At 39.4% G+C, this 21,657-nt stretch overlaps 1 protein-coding gene across 1 annotated transcript in view; it reads left to right on the top strand.

The window, feature by feature from the left end:
* The first annotated feature begins 208 nt into the window (after positions 1-208).
* Positions 209-21,657, top strand: part of LOC122822795 (SH3 and multiple ankyrin repeat domains protein 1-like) — a 55,300-nt gene continuing 33,851 nt past the window's right edge. The window contains exons 1-3 of the mRNA XM_044101727.1: positions 209-444; positions 1,706-1,790; positions 17,038-17,597. Coding sequence (XP_043957662.1) covers positions 17,142-17,597 — 456 coding nt within the window. The 5' untranslated portion in view covers positions 209-444; positions 1,706-1,790; positions 17,038-17,141. The remainder of the gene's footprint in view (positions 445-1,705; positions 1,791-17,037; positions 17,598-21,657) is intronic.

The raw sequence follows: 21,657 nt of genomic DNA, 5'->3' as shown, positions 1-21,657 counted from the left end.
AATCACTAAAATATGTCACGACAGATTCCAACATGGAATAAATATTGTTTGCAGCATCTTTTATAAAATTTTTTTGAAGCTTCATTTTCCATATCCGGCACCACCTTTAATTAGCTTAATGTAGAGCAGGAGGCGGTTTTGAGGCAGTTCACCAAAATCCCGGACGATTTTGAAATTCCCCCCGGACATTTTATTAGGTCTGAAAAGTAGGACATGTCCGGGAAAAAGAGGACGTCTGGTCACCCTAGTTCTACCAAAATATTAATCATTTCCGATTTTAGAGAATTTAGTTCAGTAGTAAAACTTTCTTTTATGATGTTTTCATAACGTATTCAGCTCTACCGGAGTTCAGAGCTGTTGTTTATTTTTTCTTTAATCGCAGATCTGAGTTTCTGCTGCTGGGAAATAAATTCTTTAACCGCATTGGATTTAAAAATAAAGACGGTAAGAAGTGAAAATGATGCTGCATGGTAATGTTAGTGACTTCAGTTTGTTCACCGGTTAAACCGCCGTTAGCCTTTTACCTGCGCAGCTATTAGCACCAGCTAGTGCTAGCTATGTTTAGCATTCACACTTTGACCAAAGAACTGATTTATGTAACGTAATGTGAGACATTATGTATGCGGTTTATTCATTTTATTATGAAGTATCTTTACTCTTACTTGAGTAAAATTTCTGGATTCTCCATCCTTTGTGAGTAACTTTAACCAAAAACCCACCAGAGACACCTGCAGTTTTTATTAAAGTTTAATAAGTTTTATTTTGAAAATAATTGATTTGCAAGTTTTTTTTTCTTTTGCAGTATTTTATTTTTTAATTATTTACGTATATTATTTTTATTTTGACCTTTGAAATGCCAACATTTCCACATTACTTTATACTTTGATTTGTCTGAATTTTAAAATATTAAATATTTAATGTTTTGATCCATTAATTAGTACTTGAATTGCCTTTTTACCAAATACATTTACTTTTACTTGAGTAAAAAGATGCTATAAATATGTATAAGTACTGCCACCATCTTCTGGTGAGACTTTTATGCAATATTCAGGTTTTGAGATGAACCTGTGAATAAGTTCTCAGAATCGCTCCATTAGCAAAACTCTGGAAGCAGAAGTAGAAAATAAATGCATGGATCATTCAACTTGACCTAAATATTTCTCATTTTGTAAACCAGGTCGCAGGTTTTTCTTTCCAACTCGCTGTTGGTTAGAAATGACAAATTCTTACCCAGTTTTGGGTTAATAACCTGGTTTTATGCTGACTCATTACCCAGCACTGTCTGACTCTGGTTAGCAAAGTAATCCTGTAATTTACAAAATGCAGCAATAAAAACAAACCTATTTTTATTTTACTAACATGTCAAAGCTTCTTGAAGACCACAAAGTCATCAAATCTGAACAGGAAGTGAATAAATGAGCAGGAAACATTTGACAGGATGAATTTAACTGATTGATGGAGGAACTCAAATAATGAGGGAGGGATGTTGAGGAGAGGAGAGAGGAGAGAGGAGAGAGGAGAGGGATGGATCCTACTGGAGAGAGAGAGAGAGAGAGAGGAGGTGTGCAACAGAGAGAGAGAGCAGCTTTGGTGGAGCAGAGAGGAGTTGAAAGAGTGTGTGTGAAGGAAACGCTGCACAGCTCAGGATGCTCCCTAGAAGATGAAAAAATGTGATCTAAACCACTTTTTCCTCCTTGTCTCTCAGATCCTGCTCCCGTTTTTCCCTCTTTTTGTGTTTCATCAAGACGAAGGTTGAGGACCGGGAAGGAGCGCTGCGACCCGACCAAAAGGTATTTACTTTTTTTCTGCTCGTTTACGACCTTTAATCAGCCGGAGTTCACAGCGAATGCAAAAGATTCAGGATGAAAACAGGAGAAAGTTATTGTGGAAACGCAGCGAACCGGAGCTGCTCCTGTCGTTCCATGGGGTCGGCTTCACATGTTTAATGGAGGTGTGGAGGAAAGTGGGGCACGCTGGGGGTGATCACACAGAAAACTCTGCATTATTACCGGGTCTCACTCCAAAACCTCCCCACTAAAGACCAGTCGGTTCTACTGGACCCACTGGGTGGTGTCACTGGATCAATCCCACAGAAATGAGACTTTATTCTCTGGATTTGACTTTACAGCCGTAATTAAATCCCTGGTGACGAATCATAACGGAGTTTTCATTCAACACAAAGTAGGTTATGACCCGACAGCGAGGAAAGGAAAGGAATGTGGAGGCAGGTTAAACGCTCACTAAGGTTTTCCTCTGACGCTTGTTTTCAGCTAAAAAAACACAAAAGTTTCTATTATTTTACATAAAATCTGTAAGAGGAAGAAGATTAGCTGAAGCTGTGGTGATTCCTGTTCTGGTCCCCACAAAATGTCCATAGAGGTGGCAAAACAAAAACATACATCAAAATTATAAATGTATGTTTAAAACATGATAAAGTAGAATTTTATATATAGACTCACTTGTTCTTATTTATTCACTGGGTTTTCCATTCATGTCTTGATGGAAGAAGGTGACTCTGTGGGCCTTTGTTTGACTTGAACATGATTCACTGGGGCTCCAGGGCCGCAGCCAAAGGCTTTCAGGGGTGGCCATGGCCCATCCCACCTCCCCTCTTGGGGGCGCCACAGTTTAAAAAGTGAAGTACAAAACTCTCCACTAATTGTAAAATCACAAAAACATCATCACATTGTGACATTAGAAAAATAATTTTATGTTTGGGCAGTAAATCTGACACACAGCTACATCCGCTAACAGCGATGGACTCAAAGCTGCTTCTCTCGGCCCAAAATATAATAAAACTACATATCTTTGCCGTTGAGCTAATATGTCTAATTATTCAATAATTTAGCAGCAAAAAAAAGGTTTTGGAATTGAAAATATTGCTTACTTTGTCCATTTTTGATTAGTTTCAGTTCCTGCAATTAACTTGATTAAAAGTTTAAATTGAATCCAGCCACTTTATATATAAAGGGAAAAAATAGAAATCAACAGTGACCAACTGTCTGAAATCAAAATATGTTTATTCTATTTTCAAGTGAATTTAAAGAAATGTACTTCTGACAGTTTGACTTGTTCGCCAAAGAGTCTTATGGATGTTTGGGAGCTTAAATGTATTTATTTGTTGCTGCCTCTTGGCTGAAAAGAGGTTTGTAATCTAAACAGAATTTTATTCTGGTTAAAAGAAAGAATAGTTGAGAGGAAAAAGTGTTGGAACTGGGAGGTGAGACGAACCAAACAGGAACTCATCAACACCTCCTGCCTGCTTGCAGCTTGCAGCACGTCAGCTGCTGGAAAAGGTGGAAACATCTCACACTAACCGCGTGTTCACACCGACCCGGCCGGTTCCAGGCCCGGCAGAACCGACCCGGTTACGCCGCCGCTCTGCACCGTTTCATCCTGTGACGCATAATTGACTGAACTTCTCAGGAGCCAAAGCAAAATGAGCAATACTTTAACAGCACAGCCTCTGCTGGAGAATTGGGCCGTGGGGAATTAATTTGGGAAAAGCAGCAAACAAAGTGGGCAATTTGGAGCCGAGTGAGCAGAGAGAGATTAATGACTTCCTCACAGCACAGAACAATTGATCACAACGGAGCAAACAGAACCAGGAGAAGACGGGAGGTTCAATGAGACGTTTGCCAATGTCCAGTTCAGTCCACTTTAACCCAACTCCAGTCCACTTTGACGTGACTCCAGTCCACTTTGACGTGACTCCAGTCCGCTTGCCTTGTAATTCCAGTTTGTTTGGGGAGGTGTGAATGCTAATTGAACTCTAATCTGAACTCTGGTCTGCTTACACATATCAACATTATTTTGGTAAATTTACAACATTACAAAAAAAAAAAAAAGGAACAAATTAAAAGATCACTTTACAAACTAATGATTTATCAAAAAAGGAACTGGTACTTCCTTACCCTATTCATAGACTCATCCAGCAAGCTTCAGTATTTAATACTGGAGACTTCTCAAACAGCAGGACGTGTTCTACAGCGCAGGGCATTCTGGGTAAATCTAACCAAAGCTAACGTGCTAGCCTAGCGCTAGCAGCAGAAATGTCTCCTGGTCTTCAGCCAAAGACTAAAGATAAATCCTCCAACACTAAAATCTGACGCCTCCATCTTGTTTCCATCTGGTGAAGAAGGAAGTTGCTCTCAGTGTCTTCAGAGGTTTTTGTGTGGTTTCCTTCAGTGGTTGTTGGTGCAGCGCCCCCACAGGCCAGGAGGGGAACAGGTTGGTTTGACTCAGAACCACAGCAGCTGCAGGTGGAGCAGATGATGAAGGTTTGAATCCAAATCTACTGCACTATCAGGTGTGAAATCTTCCTGATCAGATGTAGAAGAGCACGTCGCCCCAGAGGAATCTGTGGTTTGTGATTTCCACCACAGCAGCCCTGTTGTTTCCTCGGCCTGTTTCTGCATCGCAGCAGAGAGACCAGCAGTCGATAAGCAGCAGCAGATGAGAGGCCGCCGTGTCCTCCACCAATTCTCCCGGGTTTGAAGACATCATGGCGTCCAGCTGAGGAGACGTTTCCCTGACGGCTCTGCGCTGCAGGAGTCCGGCTCCGGTCCGATCGCTGCAGCTAGAAAACATGCAAGAACCACAGAAATGTTCCTAAATCAGACCCACAGGAGCAGTAAGCCAGGAGGCAGAGTGCAGCCGCAAAACTGATTGTCACGCAAAAATATATCATATTTCAGGCTGTAATTTATGGAAAACACTGCAGAAAAGGTGCAGAAAGGAAAAAGTCTTACTTCATCTGATTAAACAATCTGCAGAGTAAATATTTTTTAATTTAGTGGTTTTGTTATCATCTTGGAGCTGCATGCTTTATATAATTATATATGGAAATGTGTGAAGCTTGTTTCTGTTGGACCGTTTTAAAGTGAAAGTTGAATGTTTTCGGATGAAACTCGTTGACATGGAGGGTGGATGATCTGTAACGAGTCCTGCTGACACGCTGCTGCCGTGTCTAACAGCTTCCTTTAGCCACTTGTTGGCGTCTGTCCCTCCGCGTTACCGTTAAGTCTCTGGACAGGGAAGGTAAGTGAAGCTGTCACTGGTGGACACGCTGGAGGTGTGTGTGTCTGTGTGTGTGTGTGTCTGTGTGTCTGTGTGTGTGTGTGTGTGTGTCTGTCTGTCTGTGTGTGTGTGTGTGTGTCTGTCTGTGTGTGTGTGTGTGTGTGTGTGTCTGTGTGTGTGTGTGTGTGTGTGTGTGTGTGTGTGTCTGTGTGTGTCTGGCTGGTCTGTCAGCTGCTTGTTCATACATTCGGTTCGACGTTTTGTGGGATAAAATCAGGATCTGAACCTCCATGTTCTTCATTGTTGTTATAAAGGTGATGCTGACCTTTGAACTCTGTTTAAAGGAAACTTCAAAGCACTTCCTGTCGCATCATTTTGTGTGCAGTAAAATTAAAATATTTGCTAACTCATAAAAACTTGGAAAAATAGAATTTAATATTCATAGCCTTTGAATAGGCCTAGACAAGAAATCATAGCAGTATATCTCACGATTGACATGTGGACAATATCAATAGATAATACATTTTATAGAATATTCACTGAACTCCGATCCAGAACCGCACGGCATTCTGGGAGATTTAGACAGAGGAAAGGCTTTAGCTGCTAACCCTCTCACAGCTAGCTAAGGTTGGTGGAATCAACTAACTCTCTCTTTCTTTGGTTGCCTAGCAACAGCCTGCTGGGTAACAGGGAGTTTCAAGTTGCCCTCCAACTTCGGTTGCCTAGCAACAACCTGTTGAGTAGCTTGGGCAGCAGCAGTTTCAAGTTTCCCCACTTTGTCCCAAAACTGCTAAAAAAATAAAAAAAACAACGGTGTGAAATGAAAACTGGATAAAACCAGAAACGTTTTTACAGCAGTTTGGCAATATTCCAGGTATTTAAAACAAAAAAACAATCAATAATTATATCGACTAACCCGATGCTCTTATTGTGAAAGGTTTTCCTGCCATATTGTCTTTTGAGCTTTGTAATATTTGTCACATTACAACACATTGAGATGTTTTAGTGGGACTTTATGTGACTTAACATCATTAAGAAGCAAAAGAACATAAATGCATGATTTTCACATTTTCATTGAAAAAACTAAATCTGAAAAGTGCGTCTTGCAGTTCACCATCTTGTAGAATAATTTTATCAGCAATTATACAAATCTGTGTACAGTTTTAAGTAAATAATATTGATTAAATAGTTCTAGTTCTTATTTAACTTATAATCAGGGAAAATGTTTTATAAGTGAAAAAAAATCTACCAGTGGATCTGGAACTATTCAATATTATTGACTTGAAACAAGCTCCTGTTTTCTGCTGAAGTTACCAGTTGGTGCAACTGAACACTAGACAGTATGTACTTGGTCAGATTTAGTGTTTTGCAGTGCATTGATGCGTTTTCTCCCTCTGAATTTGTATTTGGGACACATTCATAGGAAACTTGTAAGCATGATGCAAAGCGGCTTCATTTCCCTTCCATAGATCCAAAGTAAACGATAGAAGCGAGTGTGATGAGCGCTGATTGGGTGTTTCTGCTCCGGAGCTGCAGGATCCATGTTTACATGCAGCACTGCGTTAAAATAGAGCGGCGGACGTTGGATCATAAATCTGTGTTGCTCTCAGGTCTCTGGGCCCTTTCAGCCCAGTTTAGCCTAAGCGAGGCCCTCAGTGCACATCCAACCTGACCCAATTAAATCCAGAGTAAAGAGGAACCATAGCCCACTTTGATCAGATGCACACCAAGCTCAGGGAAACTGATGCAGCTGCTCACCATGATTTCATCTCAACGCTTCTGACAAACAAGAAAAAGCCTGAAAGCTGCATTAGCAGTCAGAGTTTCCGGATGTGGCAGCTTAATTGTTTGAAAGTGAAAGTTGAATGTTTGGCTTCTCTGTGGCGTGAAGCTCCGTAGATGAATCAACGGGAACTGAGATGAAAGCAGCAGATATTAATGGTGAAAATGATTTTATTTACCCACTTAGCTGGTGATTAGCATGGTTAGCATGTCTGTGTTTGATGAGACGTTCAGAGGAAACTGAATCTGTTTGGACAGATAAATCCACTTCACCAGTAAACTGAATAAAACTCAAACATTTCTCCTGATTTGACCAAATTATTGGTTTGTTACAGATCAGAAACATGCAACAGATTGATGAGAAAAAAAGTTTATTATTACAGTTTGACTTTATTTTTGTAACATTTATTGTCACACGACTTTATTCTGGTAAAATTATAACTTCATTCTCAGATTATCGTGAGATTAATTCTCATAATTTTATTTTATTTTCGTGATATAAATAAATGTATTCTCTACGTTATTCTCATATCACAACTTTATTCTGCTATTTTATAACTTTATTTTTATATTATTACAACTTTGTCTTATAAACCTTTTCTTGTTAAATTTGACTTTATTAACTTTATAGTTTCATACAATATTTTTGGGATATTATGACTTTATTTTTGCAAAAACTGCAGTCATACAACTTTATTCTGGTAATATTTTAACTTTGTCATGTTATTTTATATTATTCATATTTATTCATAATATTTTTTGGGTGACATAACTTTACTGTACAACTTTATTCTGGTATTTTCCAACTTTATTCTCATACTATTACAAATTTATTGTCATATAACTTTTTGTTTGTTAAATTTGACTTTATTCTTGTAATCTAAAGAAAAGTCGTAGCCTAGCCGTAATACTGAATCGTAGGAATGCGAATCATTGAGAGTTCAACGGTAAAACATGAGAAAATTCACAAACAGAATTTTGGACGGTGAAAACTTTCAGGTTTTAGTCGTTATGCTACAAAATTATTCATAACCTTTAAATCTTAAAGTCACATTTTGTCACATTACAACCTCGGACTGAAGCGAAAGGCCGATTGCGTATATCTCTGCGTCAGAGCGCTCCCCCAGGCCGATGGTTAGCGTAGCATCGTTCATATGGCGGTGCCTCGGCCGCCGCGGGTCGGAGTGTTTTCGCGCTGCAGGCGCTCCAAACGCGGCGGACGGCTGCAGACCCAGTCAAACGCAGCGAGATGGAGGACAGATCTTGGCCGCTCCACTTTTGCAGGATGTAAAAGTGGGACAATCTGTTCCTTGGATGATCTCCAATTCTACTTTCCGGGGACCGATACACTGAAAATATATCTATACACAAGCTCTGTCCTACATTAGAGGAGAGTGAGGGAGAGACTGACGGGGAGAAGTGACAAGTTAAAGGTCTTCATTGTGCTGGGCTGAAGGTTCAGACAGGCAGATCATTCAATGAAAGGAAAGCAGACATTACTCTACATTAAATTACTTTACCCCAGTTTGACCTCTATGTGGGGAAGATAAAGAACGGCGACATGCAGAAACAGGAAGTGGAGTCATTGTTGATCTTTTCTTATACCAGGGATGTCCAAAGTTTTTGGGGTTAGAGCCAAAAATGTCAAGATAAGCTAACTTAAGGGCCACATTTTGTTCTTTATTAAAACTGAACTGTCTTGAGACATTTTTATTTTTTTATCTTTACTAATTAGACAATATTTTCATAAAGCATAGAAGAGGAATTTCTACAAAAAGATAGAAATTCCTTACAAACTTTTATAGAAATTTCTACAAGTTGTTGATGTAATTCAGCCAGTAGTACCTGAATTAGATCAGGTTATTTTCCTCTAAATATTAAATATTATTCATAAACTACCTCCATTCCTTCTTCCAGTCGGCCATGTTTGTTTACGCTCGTTTCCCGTCTCATATCTGAATTTCGGTGATTCGGTTCTGCAAACATTTGAAGTTTGCAGAACTTTAACTGCCACTGTGTGTTTTGGTTGGATGGGATGAATGTGAGCCTCAACCAGAGGCTGAGTTCCTGCTGCATGGGCCGTTCAGGGTTTATGAGAGCAGTAGCTTATCAAATTAAACACAACGGCGCCATAAGGAGCAGCAGTGTCCGGTGCAGTGGAGATAATCAGGCACATAGAAGAAGTTTACTTTTGGCTGAGAAACTGATGATGATGTTCAGGGACCAACAGCTGGGATGGAGATGCTGTCGCTGCAGAGAAAAGCAGCTAAATTAGGACAAATGAAGTCCTGCTTCTATGATTTCTGAGGGAAGTATTTCAGGAGGTTAATTACCCCAGTTATTATAGTTTCCATACAACTTATTCCTTCCTTTTGTGATGTTACAGTTTCATTTGGCCTTCACTCTCACCTTCCTTTCTGCTGCTGTAATCCTCTTTCTTCTTGAATCTGGCTACTCTGCTTTATGCAAACTAAACTCATGTTTCTCTCCTGTGAATCCTCCCATCACTTTTACATCCCAATTAGTTTCTTCTGGCTGCTCTCTGCCGCTCCCTGGCCTGACTTGTGAATGCTCGACTCTGTTCAATATTTAATGAGCCTTTGTTCATAAATCAGCTGCCTCTATTCCCTCACGGTGAGCGTGAATGATGGCATTAAAAACCAGAGTGTTAACAAGCCGTTCTTAGTCAGCTTTTATTACTGAAGCTTTTGCCAGAAATTTGATGCCTTTTAAAAATCCAAATCATAATCACAGAAGTCCAGAAGGGATTTTCAATGAAAAAGTTCCTTTTTTGCTGCATATATCTCATCAAGACATTTTTGCTGGTAATATCACATCTATATTATTCTAATATTTGGCTTTATCCTCATAATAAAAAAAATCTTATCATGGCTGCAACCCAATTTCAACATTTTATATTACCGTAATTTCTGGACTACAGAGGCACCTGATTATAAGCCGCACCCCCTACATTTTTAAAGGAAACACATTTTGTACATACATAAGCCACACCGGTGTATAAGCCGCATGTTCCTACATTGAAACAGGAGATATTTACAAAGAAAGATGGTACACAGAAAGTGTTTTTAAAGTTTTAATAATATGCTGTAGCTTTTCTTTCTGAACAGCAGCAATATAACAAAACAACACTAACAGGGCTGGTTTAAATAACATACTGTTAAAATTCACAGAGAGCCGTCATCCTCTTCCTCCTGTGCACTGAAACCATGGAAGTCTTCTTCCTCACTGTCTGTTTCCTTCTTTATCGGCTCGATTGATTTTAACTTGAAAGCTGCATCATATGCATTTCTTCTTGCATTCTCCATGATGAGGGTCTGTTCAAACTCATTTTATTCATGCACAAAGCACGATGTTACATTAGTCTTCCTCTACAGATATATTCCAGCTGTCTCACGCTTACCTTTTCTGCTCCAGCGCCCCCTACTGGCCGTTAGAAAAAATTCATAAATAAGCCGCATCGTTGTATAAACCGCAGGGTCGAAAGCGTGAGACAAAAGTCGCGGCTTATAGTCCGGAAATTACGGTATATTATTTACACTGTTTGTCTTGTTTCATATTGCTCCTGTATGTTTCTTGTTTTAAATGATTATTTCAAACCAGAAAAACTGTAACAGGAAACAGACCTGCTGTCTTCACCTGCTTCAAAATAAGAGCATGAATGTAAACATCTTAACGACTTAAAGAATTTGTAACATTCAATAATCAAAACTTCAACACAGATGTCAAACTTCATTCACCTGAAGGTTTACAAAACAAGTAATCTGTAATTTATCTGTAAAAAGTTCACCTGGGGGAAGCTAAATGTGCTAACTAATTTTAAAGTTAGCAAAAGCGCTAATGCGCTGAGCTAATATTAGCTCTGCTATTAGCAGATTAGCAGAAGTGAGCCCAACACCGGGTTTCAATATCCAGAAAGTTATTGATACAATTTTGACGTTTATTTGGGGAAATTTGTTCTGAAAATCTTTATTTGTTCAGTTATTATTTTGCTGTGATAAAATAAAACCATCAAAACATGAATAAATCTAAATAATTACAGGGCTGTAAAAACTGTATGTTCCCCCAGAGTTCTCATTTTTACTGATAAAGGACAAAACAAAAAAAAACAAAAAAAAAAACGGTGTCCTAGTCAAAGTCTGGAGTCTATTCCAATTGAGACAACCTTAAGCAATTCACTCATGTTTGAAAATCCCCCAGTTGCTCAGCCAAACTCGCCCAGTTTGGCTGATTGAAACCAAACAATGATGGTCGTTATGTTTAGCTGCGGAGCGCCGTTTGTTTCTCTGACCACTGAAATGCACTTCTAAGAATGTTACAGCGACCCGACCGTAATACTGCAGAGAACCCAAACAGAACCTCATTAAAGTCTGGAACAGAACAGCAGTGAATGTTCGATCATTTGAGGCTCAATACGTCGATCGCTGAAGGGTTTGAGTCGATCTCGACTGTATGTGACATCAGCGCGTCCTCTTCTGACGCTCTTATCCAAAGATCCAAAACTTTATTGAAGAATAAAAAAAAAATCAACAAAACATGTTCAAATTAATGATCTCAGTAATTATTGTCTCATCAAGGTGTTGCGCAATTCAGTGCATTTTAGTTCAATTTAAAAAAAAAAAGAAAGGCGACTAAAAGACCGACTGACCGGCAGAGCAGGAGTTTAGACTGAATGTTATTCTTTAACGCAATCTTTGCTCGGCTTGCGGGGCGCAGGCCGTTGTCATGGCAACGGGTATGCTAAAAGGAGAGTAAAAAGGTAGGAGTGGTTCTGAGTTGATCACCTGTTCGGGTTATTTTACCTTTGTTTACCTTTGCTGTGGCTCATTACAGCCGCTGTAGTTTCTAAACGTTGGACTAATTACCTCGTTCCTTTGTGAGTTTACATCATTCACAACAAACATCACATAAAACAAATAGATTTTATTAAGTATCAAACAAATGGCTTCTACCACAATAACTGTGAAATTAAATTATCTAATATTTAGAAATAGTTAGAAAAGTTTGGTGTTTTCCTTTATCAAACATGATATTTATTTAGTGGAAATATTGATGTTGGCGAAACTTTCTCTAAAATAATAACCTTTTTCAACTTTTATAGCTTCACTGTTGAAAATGAGCAGCTGACATCCACAAATGACATTGAAATAAATTCCAGTCCAACATCTGGTTTGAGGCGATTCCTCTGGAACCTGCTGGAGGAAAAATATCCCAACTTCACAAGATGTGGCTTTAACCTGACAGAGCTCTGTGGTTCCTCCCATCAGTCTGACGTTTCTCATATTGAGGTCATCAAACCAAAGTTCAGATCATCCTGAACTGACTGGAACCTGCTGGCCTCGGGTTCTTTGTGTCATGAGGTAGATCTCAGCCGGCTGGTGATGGAAAAAATAAATCTTGGTCTCAAAAGGTTTGGGGCACCCCTGATTTGAGGAGTTCTGGGTAAAATGGATTTACAGACAATATTTTCTTTTTATCTTAAATGTGAAATGTTTATTTTTTTGCACAATTTTGGCCAAATTCTTTTGACATCCTTACCAGTAAGTGTGGAGGATACTGTAACACAACCAGCAGCCATCCTGAGCCAGCAAGAGGAACCATGTAACCTGTGACGTGTAGCTGTGCCAACATGACGGTTGGACAGTGTTCTCTTTTTCTGTGAAGTTGCTAAATGCTGAGTGTCTTATTGTTACTGTTATGAGGATTAGCTAGAACTGTGGCCACTGATGAAGAGCAAGGGCAAAATACATTTTTTAAATCCCAGTTTGAGGCGTTTGCTTAGACCCAATTACCTTTCAAACATACAGTGTAAGAGCCGCCGGCGCCGGTCCAGATTATGTGTTAATCTGCTCTGAGTGTGTTGTTGTTTCAATCAATCAATCAATCTTTATTCCAGACACAAAAGAGGTCCATAGTAAACACAAATGATAAAGAAAAAGAAAAACAGACAAACAGAGAATAATATGACAGTCACTGAGCCACAAATAAATGATGACGCCAATGTTTCCACAATCTTGAGAAAAATCTTATTTCAGCAAATGGCTTCTTTTAAAAAGTTTGTCTGCTGCAGGTGACTATTATTCAATTACTAAATTAGTTGATTATTTCAATAATTGATTCATTACGATTAATCATTTCAGCTGATAGTAAATTAGTTTTATTTTATTAACTTACAGGTTAAAACGAACATGTTGACATAAAAGTTTATTTTACAATGAGCAGCTGAGCATCAATCAACCATCCATAGATGCATCAATGTTGTGTTTCATGAATATGAATACAGCGCTGTACTGAATCAGTATACTTCATTATATCTTAATAGAATATTATGTTGCTAAAAGTAAAAATTGATCTTCTCTCTTTGGTTTCCTTTAAGAGATAATTCCTCAGATGGAAATGCATAATTTTGTTTTGTTTATTCTGACTTTTGGTGTTTAAAAAAAAATCTCTGATCCTCTCAAATTATTAATGCTATCTGTTTTAATAAACCCTTATTACAATTCAAAATGTCTCATAAATGTTTTGTCTTCAATGTGTGCTTCAGTTTATTCCATTTCATCTCCCATCGGATTTTTTGTTTCTGTTGAATTTAACAGGACAGTTATCAAATTAAAGATGGAAAAAGTTTTTAAATAATTCATCAAGGTCTAACTTTTTAATATTTCAGTCTGGGGTTTACACCATTGAGCCGCAGGCTGTCATTTCCTCTCAGCGCAGCGTTGTTGGACGAGCCAAAAACCTAACGAAGGTTAACGAAGCAAAGTCACAGAATCATCTTCATCTTCCTCCGCCGCCGCTCATTGCCAGTGGCAGCGATCAGCGTCTGAATGGCTTAGATCGCTGTCCTGATTTCAGTTGTGTCTCTGTGGGATCCATCCGTCCATCTGCACTTTCTGATATGGCTTTATTCAGAGCGTCGGCCTGCCAGTCACATACTGGGAGATCCCCGGCATTTCTCTTCACCAGCCAGCCAGCCTTCGGCGCCGGTCCAGACGTGCAGCCGGACCAAAGAGAAACCAGGAAACAACACAAACAGGCACCAGGATGTGAAATGGGATGTGCGGTGAACCAAAAGCTGCTTCATATCCTGCCTGTTGCAGCTTGTAATCAATTTCTCCCCAACTTTTTCCATCTGGGTTGAGTTATCCGGAAGACATCAGAGTCCTGGATTCACAACCGTCTGTTATGTCAGGACGGATATTTCCCTTTGTTGTCCTGAGGACAGAATATCGTCTCCTGATTGTGGAGAGTTCAGGTCGCATGCAGGACTTCATCAGCTGAAATGGAATAAAATATTTCCAATAACTGCAATTTAGGCAAAAACAGGTTTACACTGAATAAACTGAAAAATAATGAGTGCAACATGCTTTCTGAACTATTGATCATGTTTATTTGTAGAGCATATTTCAGCAACAAATATTCTCTAAGGTTTTTGCATCATAAAAGCACAAGTCAGAAAAACATCAACCAGTCATCAACTGAGAAACCAACAATAAACATCACATTTTGTCCAGTCCCACCAACAAAATCATTAATATCCATCAATATGTCGGTCAGTGCTCCAGTGATGTGCAACTCTAACCAGCTGGTTTTAATCTGGATTTAAAGGAACTCAGAGTTTTGGCTGTTTTGCGGTTTTCTGGTTTGTTCCAGATTTGTGGTGCATAGAAGCTGCATGCTTTAATTCAAACATAGTTAAAATGTCAGAATTTATATCATCCGAGTATCTCCAGAGTCTTTGTGGACAGTGATGCTGTATACTGGAAAGGTCTCCAGTAGCAGTTAGTCTGGCAATAACTTTGAATAAGCCTCTGACTGAAGACTGTTGCTGTATGAGAATCTGATGACTATCCTGACATGCTAAAAGTGTAACATCAAGACAGCAGAGACCTCCATTACATCCTGAGATATTCACCACAGACTGTATCAGACTGTAGGGTTCGACCTCTTGTCTAAACAGAGGAATGCTAGCTGCCAGCACCGCTAGCACAACCAGCTGTATTCAGACAGGTTTCTATGGAAATAGCCAAAAACCAAAACACACAGCAGTTTCTCACTTCAGGGTCACATAGAGGGATTGTGTGTTAATCAAAACAGCCAATGGAAGCTCAAAGAGCCGGAGAGCCTTTAAGGTGTCCCCAGTTGCCATGGTTACCCATTGTTATGTTGGTGTTTTAATGTTGGCTAGCATGTTGTCATTATATCACAACTATTTATTACCAAGCGATAAACGTAAATTATGCTACCAAACTGGCATTTGTAGATGCCAATTTGTTGGCATGTTTTCTAATCATGGACAAATGATTAGAAAAGATGGTCGAAACTGCAGCATTCTTTACTTGGAATACTGAAGCCATTTTGTTCACAAGATCATCAGTTCTCAATGAGATAAGTTGAGTAAATAAAGCAAATGGATCCATAACTTCAGTTTAGTTGAAAACTGTAAACTTTAATAAAAACAGAATTTATAATTGGCGTGCGAAGGGCAGATGAAATGCGATCATTTCTACCCATCTTGGTCTCAATTAGCAGTCATTTGACTGCAGGGAATTTCGCACTGTTCGTTCAACAGAACGCAATGGGGCGCAATGGGAAGAAAATTATTCCCATAGTATGCTGCTGGCACCACCATGTTTCACAATTGGGATGTTAGCTGTGTTCAAAGTGACTTCAATGGATTGCATTTAGGGGTGTGAGAGTAAAAGTGGCTTAATCCAGTTCATAACACACTTAAAATTTTTATTACTGAAGAATACTGAAAACCTCCCGTTCTGGACAACTATACTTTGTCCAGAACATTAAATTGTTATGAAATGCACTGAGGTTTGAAGTTGTAATGTGACAAATGCTCAAGTTTTGGAAGGCTGTGTAAACTGCCACTATTTATACTGAGTGGCAGCAAAAATACTTTATTTTACTTTACATAATGTTTTTACTTCAGTTACAGACATCCTGATCGTTATTGTGAAGTCTACCCAGACTTTGACTCGTTTTTCTTTAGAAACTTTTATATAGATTTTCCCATGAGGTTTGAAACAAGCAGGAAGGGGAGCGTCATTCATGTTTGAGAAACTTTTAATCTCCATGGCAACCATTCAGCTGTTACAACGCCTGGGTGGACCCAGCCTTCAAGATGGTGCTCCTCCCCCGCTCAGCTCCTTAAGACTAGCTAGCAGCAATTACCAAACACCTGAGCTCATTAAAGGAGCTGCTGCTCAGAGCAACGCTGGTAAAAACATTGTTTTTACGCTGGTAAAAACGTAAAAACATGGCTAATCTATTCCATAGATTAGCCATGTTGGAATAACTTCCTGGAGGCGGAGCTTCAAAAAGACAGGAGCTTTTAAAGAGACAGAGGTACCATAGTTACTTGATTTTGCTGTAAAGTGGAACTATGTCCCTGGAAAACGCATAATACTGCCCCTTTAGTTATTTATTTATTTATATTTTTTTCTCCCCTCCAGGGGTTTTTTGTGGGCTCCAGTGTCCCTTATTTGAAAGTAGGCTGACAGGAAAGGGGGAAGGAAAAGGGGAAAGACATGCGGTAAATATCAACTGGTCCGGGAATCGAACCTGCGATGGCCGTGTTGAGGACTCAAGGCCTCCAAACGTGGGTCACGCTATCCCTTATGCCACCACAGCACGCCCCAATACTGCCCCTTTAAATGAATGGAGGGAGATAATCATGTGTATTTTCAGGGGTTGCTGGTAGGGGTCACCAGGTTGCCAGTAGGGGGGTCGTTAGAGGTTTGGCTGAAAGAAAAGTGGAAGTTGGGATTTAGTTTCCTTCCAGCGACAGAATGACCTCTACTGAATCTGTTCCATAGAATATAATGAATATCATCAGATGTTTATTTTCTGTTTGGCTTCTCCATTACCACCAAGCAGGAATGATCTTGACCTCGTGTGATGCCAGATTGCACATCCACCTCACTCTCTTCTGCAAAGAACCTGTAATGCAAATTCACAGAGTTTATATTTAGCCTGTCTTCCATCAGCCTGCTGCTCCCCAGTGCATTCCTACTGGCTAAATGTGAAATGTGGACCAGCTCTGTGCTACTTCACATGTGGACTTATTAACATTGCCACTGGCTAGTTTTGCTACTATTGCTCTTGTCTTTTCCATGTTTGATTTACACCATTGCTAATGTTGTTGACTTTATGTTGTTTGTGAATGAGGAGCCAAAGTTGACTCAGTTTTCTGCCTGTTTTCCACAGCATGTTCCCACGGACGGAGCCACTCTCATGGGACAGCCATGTTTTGTCCCCATGACAGCTAGATCACTCAGCCCTCTCTGCAGTGACCACCTGCACAGCAAAGGATGCTGGAAAATAATGAGCATTTTTATTCCAGTCAGGATGACAAAGATGGGGAGGATGAGGAGGAAGAAGAAGAGCAAAGGCGAGGAAGTGACGAAGGCCGGTGGAGCAGGGAGAACGGAGGACTAGAAGGACTGGGGGGGAAGGAAATGATCAGCGGACGCCAGGCCTGGGAAGGGAAGGGCGGTGAGGCGGTGAAACCGGCAGCCATTGTGGTCGGCAGACAGAGAATGGACCGACCGCTGAGACCCGGTAACCTGGACAACCGGGGCATTGCCCACATGTCCAATCAGACACAAATGCACCACCACGCCGCCAACAAGCTGCAGCAGCAACATCTGATAGCGGCAAAACGGCGAGCACTGATGGAGCGCAGCATGACCGCCATAGCACCACATGAGGACACCTTCCTCACTATGATGGTGTTCCGCATAGGGATCCCTGACATCAAACAGACAGTAAGTGCATCAGAACCAAAACGGGTCCACAACAATGAGGGATTCACCAATCCACTTTTTCACTTCTGATACTGATATACCAATCCGATACCAAGAAACAGCCGAACTGACATAAGACATTTCTTTTTTTAAAGTAAACGTCTTTTCAAACATGGACAATACATTAATAACATCTACTGCAATAAACACATAATATCAATAGAAAATACAGCTGATGGTATATTCTATATATATATAATAATCAAGGTTGGTGGAATCAACTAACTCATTCATTCTTTGGTTACCTAGCAACAACCTGCTGGCTTAATTTCCCCCTGACTTTGGTTACCTAGCAAGAATCTAACTCGCGCAGCAGCAGTTCAAGGTTTCATCACTGTGCCTCATTACTGTGGAAAGGTCACACCACCAATTTGGTAATATTTCAGAAATTTCAAACAAAAAGCTGATCAATAATTATCAATATTGACTTATATTAAACACATATCGCAATAAGTTTTTCAGCCATCATGTTGTTCATCTAACAGACATCAATGTACTGAACTGCAAATTTATTTCATAAACAAGACACGGCTTTAATTTTTTCTTTCAGTGTAATTAGGAATATAACAACAAATGTAAAATAAATAATAAATAAATAAACTTACAAGAACAACAGGTTTGACTACTTCGGTCAAACATGCAAACAAACTGCAACAATTAGTCATTCTAAATCTAATAAAATAAATAAGTAAAATAAATAAAACATGATGTCACTCAGAGCATAAACCATAGAAATAGAATGAATAGATCTGCCCTAATGGATCAGGCACATTATCGATATCTAGAAAATTTTTTTATATTGGGACTGATGCAGATATTAATGTTGGATTGCTGTATCTTTAAAACAAGAAATTGAGTTCAATAAAGACGTGTTTAAAGTTCAGTCTTGTCACAAGCAGGCCGTTGACTGGAGGTCTTTCCAAAAGAGGAAGTAGTTCAAGCCGAGTCTCTCTGGTATTACTGCCTCAGAGAAAGATTCAGTTTAATTTGACACTATAACAAATATTAATATAGCTGCTGCACGGTAATATTCATCAGACACATTAACATCCCATCCTTTAAAAGACAAAAACAAACCTGTGAAAATTCAGATAATTTTGTACAGAATAAAAACATGTTGAAGTTTAGTTTTACAAAAATCCCACATTTAGCAGAGCTGCATAAATATTGGCACCAGCAAGTATTTGTTCTTTATGTTCATCAGATTTTTAAAGGATTTTTTAAAATTGGTAATCCATGACCAAACAGCCATCATTTGATGGGATACATCCATCTGTCCATCTTTTCCATCCATCGGTTGGTTAGGATTACCCAAATAATTTTAATAATTTCCAGAAAACATAGACGGAGAAATATTCTGATCATTTTTTCTTTTTGTTAAAGAAAAGAAAATTATTTTTTACACCAGGTGTGTAAACATAAAAAGCAAATGGAAAGCAGAGCCAACCTCAGCAGCAGAGAAGAAGTGACTCCATCAGTCAACATGGCAATGTTGGAACCTGCGTGGGTCACTCACAGCCAATTAGCTCCCACATCTGGAGTTAGCATCACTTCACACTTCCTGCAACTGGCAGCAGGTGAGAACTGGCAAACCCACACACAAGCTGCAGCAAGGTGATGAAACCCCACCCACTCTGCTTCCAACTCCCTCAACATGCCCAGCGCTCTATATGTCAGCTAATCTGCCCTCAATATAACAGCAATTGCTAATTATCTAATAGGGTTTTAATGAGTTTGGGGAGAGCTGAGGAGTGGGAAACATGCAGAGGGTTTCTGTTGTTCTTCAGTCTACATAGAAGAAAAGGCAGGAAGGAAAAGCTGCACTCCAATTAGATTACAGTGCTGCAGAAGGTGTCACTGTGACATCCAAGCTGTGCCGTCACTGTGGGCCATCAGAAGTAAACACACACCGTGCCCACAAACACACTTTACCCCATACATACACACCCGGTCCCCATAAACACACTTTACCTCATATATACACACCCGGTCCCCATAAACACACTTTACCTCATACATATACACCCAGTCCCCATGAACACACTTTACCTCATACATATACACCCGGTCGTCATAAACACACTTTACCTCATACATACACACCCGGTCCCCATAAACACACTTTACCTCATACATACACACCCGGTCCCCATAAACACACTTTACCTCATACATACACACCCGGTCCCCATGAACACACTTTACCTCATACATATATACCCGGTCCCCATAAACACACTTTACCTCATACATACACACCCGGTCCCCATAAACACACTTTACCTCATACATACACACCCGGTCCCCATAAACACACTTTACCTCATACATACACACCCGGTCCCCATAAACACACTTTACCTCATACATACACACCCGGTCCCCATAAACACACTTTACCTCATACATACACACCCGGTCCCCATGAACACACTTTACCTCATACATATACACCCAGTCCTCATAAACACACTTTACCTCATACATACACACCCGGTCCTCATAAACACACTTTACCTCATACATACACACCCGGTCCCCATGAACACACTTTACCTCATACATATACACCCGGTCCTCATAAACACACTTTACCTCATTCATAAACACCCGGTCCCCATAAACACACTTTACCTCATACATACACACCCGGTACCCACAAACACACAATACCTCATTCATACACACCTGGTCCCCACAAACACATTTTACATTATTCATACACAAATACACAGGCTCAGGCACATCACTGCATACCTCCAAGGGACTTGGGAGGCATCGCTACGGCAACGGCTGCCTACCTCCACTAATGAAACTGTTGCCATGCCAATAGATTTGGCCATGCTATGAGAGCGATGCTGAGCTGTGAAGTTTTACCTACAGAACGGATTAAGCAGAACAGCTGCCCACCAGACGGCATGTTAGGATTAATTAAAATTTAACAAAAAGTGATTGATCTGAGAAATTTTCTGGAAATCTTGAAAATAACCCGCTTTGGAAAGTTGAAAAATTGCTAGAAATAGCTAAGAAATGTTGAGATTAATCTTTCGAGGATAAACGAGAAAATTTGAGTTTGAAAAATCTAAAAAATTTGCAAAAAAAAAAAGAAAAACCCTAAAAGTGAGATTCTGAGAAATTTTCTACAGAAATCTTAAAACTTTGAGTTTGAAAAGTTAAACATTTATTAGAAAAAAACTGACATTTTTTCAAGAAAAGAAACTTGGAACTTAATAATTTCAGGCAGAACACAGAAAACATCCGAGGCCAGAAAAAAACAATGAGATATTTTCTACAGCAGTTTGTTGTTTTCCTTGTAGGAGTTGGTGTCAATTTGACACTTACGATACAGAACTAACAATAAACATTCATATCTGCTCCTCTTTATTCTAACACTGTAATAAGTGTAGTGTGAAAATAAAAACTTCACTGCACCAAACAAAAGGATGACAGCAGTTATTTTATAGAAATACTGTATGGTTGTTAATTATTTAAATTGCATTAAATTCTGCAGAGATAATATTCTCTTTCATTCATCACAAGCCGTCATGATGATTCACACATTTACACATTAGTAGTTAGCAACAGCATAACAACTATGGACACATTTATGTTTAAATATTAACAATACTTACTGTGGAAGAAACTGACTGAAATATAATAAGATAAATTGCTAGATAAAGTAAAGTGAAATTAAAGAAAACAAGATATGTTGAAGCAAAATAACATACCAAAATAAAATAAAGATAATAAAGTTTGATTAAGTTCCATTTAATGAACTAAAGGTGGATAACCACCACTAAAAGTAGGTCAGTCCATTACAGTAATGCGTTTTCAGGCTGGATTCATCTGAACACAGCAGCAGTAGATTAGCTGATTTAAACACCTGTTCTACTGATGATCTGGCAGAGTTGGTTTGTGGGTCAGTTTTGTTTCAAACTGAACCAAAACATAGAATTTTGCAGCACATCTACATGTTAAGGTTTTCAAAGTCAAGCTAGCATTACTGACCTACTTCACTCTC

The sequence above is a fragment of the Gambusia affinis genome, linkage group LG20 (assembly GCF_019740435.1).
Source record: "Gambusia affinis linkage group LG20, SWU_Gaff_1.0, whole genome shotgun sequence".
Taxonomy (NCBI): Eukaryota; Metazoa; Chordata; class Actinopteri; order Cyprinodontiformes; family Poeciliidae; genus Gambusia; species Gambusia affinis.
Note: the sequence above shows the minus strand (reverse complement) of the source record. Positions and strands in the feature narration are given on the sequence as shown.